This window comes from Gavialis gangeticus, unplaced genomic scaffold (assembly GCF_001723915.1).
Source record: "Gavialis gangeticus isolate Ggan-Ray unplaced genomic scaffold, GavGan_comp1, whole genome shotgun sequence".
Lineage (NCBI taxonomy): Eukaryota > Metazoa > Chordata > Crocodylia > Gavialidae > Gavialis > Gavialis gangeticus.
The window spans coordinates 46,081,022-46,088,088 of NW_017729034.1; the positions used below are offsets into that span (position 1 = coordinate 46,081,022).

At 42.5% G+C, this 7,067-nt stretch overlaps 1 protein-coding gene across 1 annotated transcript in view; it reads right to left on the reverse strand.

Moving 5' to 3' along the window:
- Window positions 1-7,067, reverse strand: part of FMN2 (formin 2) — a 348,730-nt gene that overhangs the window by 249,731 nt on the left and 91,932 nt on the right. The window contains 1 exon segment of the mRNA XM_019527634.1: window positions 5,837-5,898. Within this exon segment, the coding sequence (XP_019383179.1) occupies window positions 5,837-5,898 (62 nt within the window).

A 7,067-nucleotide genomic window follows, 5' to 3' on the forward strand; every position in this document is an offset into this window, starting at 1 on the left:
TGAAAGCATACTGTTAATATTTGAAGATATCCATGTCTGTCTGTTGAATAGTCTTTCCCCCCTCAAAAAAACCATAAATGTATTAAAATCTATTAGCCAGTTTTTAATTTCAGGAAAGATGGGATCGTTCTGTTTGTGATGCAGCAATTTTCTGACCATTAATAAAATACTTAATAGCCAGTTTCTTTAGTATTTATTACTGAATGGGAGGTACAGGAAGAAACTTGAAATAGGATTCCAAAAACTACAGAACATTACATTTCCACATTAATGTTACATACCACTATACTTTATTTATTTCTAACAAATTACAAATCAACCTGTACTTCAGTTTTCTATTAATAAAAACATACACACCCATCTACCTTAAACTGGGTTTCTTTAGATCAGTAATCAGCTTGCTAGTGTTATTTACTTTAATGACAAGTCAGTCCAGTGTCATTACCTTTTGCCCCATTAAAACGAAAGAAAATGGGCACCAGCTTGCGGGCTTTTTATTTATTTTATCTAAGCATCTGCTGGAAATTTATTCAGATTAGGACTACTATAGTTGCATTTTATAAGAAAATGGGGAAGCTACTTTTATTAAAACGTTCATGATTTGGAATGTAAATATAGACCAACTGCAATTATTGTATTGTTTACCAGGTACTATTGCATTTGATTTGATTAAAGGCTTCCAGAATTTAAATCTTGCTAATTACATAAAAGCAAAAAGCATCTAAAATGATGCATCCCAGTGTGTCAAGGTTTAGTTGTATGCTTTTGATATACACTTTTAGTAAAATAAACAAACAACCCCAACCCAATATTTGTAACTGGAACAAATCATTCCGATAGTGTGATTCTACTTGAAATTTTGGGTTTTCCACAAAATGTTCTACCAATTTACCAATCTTTTTACACGTATGCTATCGTATTCTAAAAGTTTTGGTTATCCTTTAGCAGGGATGGTTAAGAGTAGCGGTGTATGAAGCACGCCCTATTCAATTCAGATTCGGCCTGAATCAAGGACAGCAATTTAATTGGTTGCTTTGGATCACTGTCCCTGATTTGATTAAGCTGAATCAGAATCTGAAGATTCGATGCTGTTTTGGAGGATCCGTGATTCGGACATAAACACAGCTTTAAAAGTTTTTTCTACACACCTCGAGGTACCAGCGTGGGTTGTGAATGCTGTGGCAGATGGAACGTCCTACAGGAGTGCAGGGGGGCCCTCCACGTTCTTGGCGGTGAACTCAGAAGTGGACTGGAAGTACTTTTGGTCCACTTCTGGGTCCACCAGCGAGCGCATGGCCTCCCCCGCCTCCTTTTTGGCTCGGCGATCAGCTACAGGGGGACCCCAGGTGCCCTACCCCCAGACCTAAGAGGCATCAGCTGCTGAACCAGGGGGCCACGGTGAGGTCCCCTGCGTGCTACCCGGTGGACCTGGAAGTAGACCCTAAGTGCTTCTGATCCACTTCTGGGTCTGCTGCCAAGTGCATTGGGGAACCCCCCATGCTCCTGTGGGACACTATGCACCCCAGCACTGCAGCATTCACAAGCCTCCTGCTACCTAGAGGTATGTAGAAAAAAACTCTTAAAGCTGTCTCTATGCCCAAATCACTGAATATTTCCAAATCAATTCAGAGGGTTTTGATTCAATTTGGAGAGTTTAAAGGGTTCTCCGATTCAATTCCTATTCAGAGATTTGGCCACCGAATCAGGCCAGATCTCTGCAGAATCGAAACAGGGACCGAAGCTTCGCATAAACCTAGTTAAGAGCTATAGAATAAAAATAAAAGTCTAACCTTATGAACAAAATTTAGACAGCTCCAAATATGTCAGTGCCCTGATATAAACCAAATTCCAGGGTTCAGATGACTTCACATAAGAGTCAGAATGATAAAAATATCCTACACATCGGCTTTGCTCCTTCCTCATATTCCTTCAGAATATTCACACATTTTTATTCCTCCCTTTCCAAGTAACTCAGTGTACTTATTCATTATTTGAAAAGGTGTGTCACCATTTGATCTTGAAGCTTTTGTTCAAGTGGGTCAGCCTTGTACAAGGAGGGGAAAGTTTCTTAATTTCACCCAATGTCAGCTACCTTCATGAATTTACTACACAGCATACCGTAACTGCTGAACTGTTAAATGTGGGCTACAGGTTTTTTTTATGCTGAACAAATCCAATCTACCCTGAATTCTCTATATTAACTAGTCTTGTGTGGCCAAATGCTATTCCATCTATTAGGCATGTAAGTGGACTTGAGTACCCAAGTACAATTCTATTCCACACTGTCCACATCCCTGAAAAATCAATTAGTGCATTTACTTTTGTAACATGAACATCTTAGGTCAGGCACAGACATTACACATAAACTAATCTAAGTGATTAGAAATATATCGAAACCTATAACTGTACAGAATTTGGTGCACATAGACTAGTCTAAGAATGGCAGAACCTGATCTAACATGGACCTAGCTCGATGTGTACTCAAATCTAATCGATTTAGGCTAGACTGGTGAATGGAACTTCTGTACCAGATCCCTGTACCAGATCCCCTACTGAATCAAGTTAGATCACTTTCCTCCAGTATCCCAGCCTCCTTTGTGGTCTCCCACATCATCTCCTTGCAGGGAGGTCCATAAAACTAGGTCTGCACTCAGCTGCTCTGGCACAGCAACCAGCAGGCCTTGTCCCCAAGCTCTCCCAGAATTGAGCCAACACAGACACTTTCCCCCACACCACCTCCTGCTTTTGATCATCTGTCAGCCCTAAGAGGCACCAGGAGACAGGGGTAAAGGGAGTCATCTGTGTTGCCTGCACAGGCCTCATGACCCACATCTGTGGGCCATGCCCCCGCACCTCATCTTGAAGCACCCCATGATGTGTACACACACACCCCTGACACTGAGCCCAAGAGAACCCCAGAACTCAGGCACAGCCTTACAGAGCTCAATACTGGCTCCTGCACACCCAGCCAAGGACCGTTATGCCCCTGTACTTGGGTATAGCTCCACAGAGTCTGATGCTGGCTCCTGCACACCCAAGCAGGGACCCCTATGTTCCCATACTGAGGCACAGCCCTACAGAACCCAACCCTGAATCCTGCACACCCAGACAGGGATCCCCATGTCCTTATGCTCAGGAACAGCCACACTGAGCCTGACTCTTGCTCCTACGCATTACATCTCAGTGACCAGAGCCAGGCATCCTGCCACCTAGAATCCAGCATGGATTTCTCCTTCTCCCTTAAACCCTCCCCAAGCAGGAGCTAGTGTGAGCAACTCACCTCTGATGGATCAGGGTGGCAAAAGGCAAAATATTGGGAGTGGGCCTACATGGAGGCAACCCTGTAATCTCCATGGATCGGCCACCACCAGCAGATGCCTGGGCCATGGGCACCTGGGGTGCTGCAAGGCTTTTTTTTGGCCTGCAGATACAGGGTCCTGGAGTACTAAGGCAGGGGGAGGTGTGAGGGGTATCATTGCCCATGCCCAGAAGCCAATCTGGGTAGCCCAGGCACTCAGCAGCTTCTGGCAACACAGGGACCGCACAGAGCATGCTGAAAGGCATGCACAAGTGCCCCCAACCTGCATGTCTCGGGCCAGTGCAGGCAGCCTGCATGCTCCCCCCACCAAATGGCATATGCATATACCGTTTGCTATCCTAACCTAAGCCGCTTACAGAAAACCATGCGACTTAGGTCAAATCCATCTTGGGCTTTTTGAACATCTGTACTTAGTCTTAGTCCTAAGACTGAGTCACAAAGAATGAACAAGAGGAAGACCCATTAACCTTTTTGTTTTAACATTTTTTTCAAGGACTAGAACAATGTGGCCTGATAGACATTACAGTTAAATTAATTGCATCTTAAGCACTAACCTGGCCACATGATCATTCAATTAATGGCATGATAAAATGGGGAATAAGCCACAAAGTTTTTAAACAAAATGTACAATAACTTTGTAGCTGGTTCCTATCATGCCTTTGACTGAACTGTGGCCAGTGGTCCCAGCCTGTTGAGCAAACAGGAGCCCTTCAAGCCTCCCATGTGTTCCAGAGACTGGGAGTGCTAGTCAGCTGACTGGGGTTCCCAGCTGTGGGAGCGCATTGAGTCTTTGGCTTCAATAAGCTTCTACAGTTGGAAACACTTGTCAGCTGACTGAGGGTCCCAGCTGTGGAAGCCAGGATCAGCTGATTGAAGGTCCCAGCCAGGGGAGCACATGGAGCCTACTGTGCAACTTGCTGATGCAGGGGGAGCCTGGGATCATGATCATGTGCTCCCCTGCACCAGCAGTATGGAATCTGAAGCTCAATTCTACAATCATACCTCCTGCCATGCACATGTTGCATGGCAGGAAATGTGATTGTTGGGATAGTGCAGATCCTATCATGCCTTTAATTTAACTTCTGCCAGTGGTCTCAGATAACTAAGTCTGCTTGCATTCTTTGTAGATAGACTAGAACATGGAGCATAATATTTCCTTTTAATTATCACTTTTTCATTACTATTCACAGCATTGGTCTAATACTGCTTACTTTGAAGTAATTACAATTGGTTTCAAAGGTTGTAGATTCAAGTAATCTCCAAACACTTGATAAATCTCACCCACTGTTAGACATCTGGAACTTGGTGGATTGACAGTTGTAACCAAAATGTCTACTGCTGGCATACTGTGACAAAATTAGGCCTATGATCCTTTGTTCTTATGCAGGAACAGAGCCAGATTCAAAACCCTCACAAATCTGACCTCTATGTGTAAGGCTAGGATGGGAAAAATGGGAGTGACAGAATGACACGATTATTTAAAAGTAGTAATGGAATGTTGACAAGGGTGGAGAGAATAAAAGGAAAGAGGCACTGAAAAAGCGTTCAATTTCCCCCTAAACACATCACCTATGCATGCAGTTTTTAAGATTCATATATATGAGAAAAAAATGCAAAATACTCTTAAGAGATTCTCCATGCTGGAAATATGAATTGGTTTCTGATTACCAGTATATTTGTTTTAGAGTAAAATATATTTTACTATTAGTGGTGACTTGACCCTTTATGCTTACCCTTTCTTAAAATGACTAGTAATTTTTGACTACTAACAATATAGGCTTTAGCAAGGCTGAACTTTCAGAAACTGCTGGCACCCAATTCATGGAAATGTGATTTATTTAATGTTTTAAGTTGGGCGAGCTAATGGCTAGTAACCTTTTTAAATCTTAGCCAAGATTTGCTGCATCAAGAAGCTGGCTCTTGTCCATATTGGCTCAAAGGATCAATGTGACTATTCACAAAGACACAAAGCCAATATGCATTATTTTTTATCTATTCCAATGATTACAATTAAAAAATCCTACTTAACCCTCCATAACATAGTAGTCAGTTTCAGTTTTTAGCTGAGATTTATTTTTTAACCAATAGTAAATGGGCAAAGCCACATCTTTAGAGTATTACTGGTGTCACAGGGAAGCACTAAAGGTAAAGTTTTGCACATGTAGTTTTGGCTATAATTGCAATTAAAAAAATACCAGTAAAGGAATTAAATAAGACATAGCAATTGATAAATGGTTAATATGGGCAAAAGCTGGCTATTGTTCACTTCTGAGGGAAGACAATAGAAACTTACTTCTTACAATAACTACTTTCAGTTCTATGGACAGAATATAGATTATGAACAAATATTATAGAACAATTGAATTAAAAACTTAGAAGGAAATGGACATATCCAAAATGCAGTTTCAGTCTACAGAAATGTGGTGATTGTTTCCAAAAAGTGTCTAACGTAGATTCCAAATCTTACTATTGCAAGTGTAATACATGCTGTATATTACACCTTGGCTAATATCTTACCTGTACCTGACGAATATCCTCTGTGCCTTGTTTCTGTGTTTCTAAGATAGCAGCTTCAGATTCTGTATTGAAAAATGAACACAGATTCAGAAAGTGTTTTATTTCATATGGTGCTAAATCTTTCATTATCCAAGCTCAAAGGACCTAATGGGGAATAGAGATTTAAAATATTTTTCCTTCTTTAGAACTGAATAGATTTTATATGTAGCTAATTTCCATATAGATTATATTGCATTCACTAAGATTTATTCTTCATTAAAGGCTACTATATTCAATATTTGTCTGCCACACCTGAGTAAGTTATTCGAGTATTTATCAACAATGCGGTTTTCTTCTAGTCAAATACTAGGGTTCACATATTGCTCCTGTTTTCTTCTCCTTTATCAAAGTCCTCAGAAAAGCTATAAAAAAGACAAAAATCGCCATGAAAAGTCCCCACACTTTGTTCCACCATATAATTTCACTAAGAAATAGAATTTGCCCCCCATGAAATATGCAACCAAGGGTGAAATTATACACTACAGTTAACAAACACTAATTCTAAGGAATATTAGTTTGTGCTAAGGTTAACTAGTGCTAATGATCAGTCACACATTCAGGGTTAATACGCTCTCTAATGTGCATTACTCAGACCTGGTGCCAGAGGCCTAGCAAGCAGGGGCATGGCTAGGATATGCAAGTCTGCCCTGCTCACTGGCTCTCTAGCCACAGTATATGCCAGGAAGGAACAGGGGAAGGGCCCCCATGCCACTTGGATCATTTCATTCATTCTTTCAAATCACCCCATTACCCCCCTTCCCACTGCAACATCAGCCCCCAGATCACTCCTCCACTCTGCAATCAGCCCCTCCACCCCCAGATTGCCACCCTGTCACCACAATCAGCCTGACAGCAGTGCCAGCAGCAGCAGCATGCATGGGGGATTCCCCTTCCCTGCTTGTTCCTGGGCTCCCCAAAACCCATGCCAACCCTATGCTCCTTGCTATCTCTCCCCCGCCCCTACTCCCCTTCAGTTATAGGGCCTGGCAGGCACTGGATTTGGGTGTGCTGGGGCACCGTGGTCTACAGGGATCCCAAGAGAAGGCAGGGAAGGGGAACCCAGAGTCCAGCACCTCCAACACTCTTGGGTGAACTGGAATAGCAAAACAACGATCCAGGGGTGGAGGGGCCAATGAGAGGTAGAAAGGGCAAGTGGGATGGCAGGGGGGTGAAGGTACCTCGACAGAAAGGG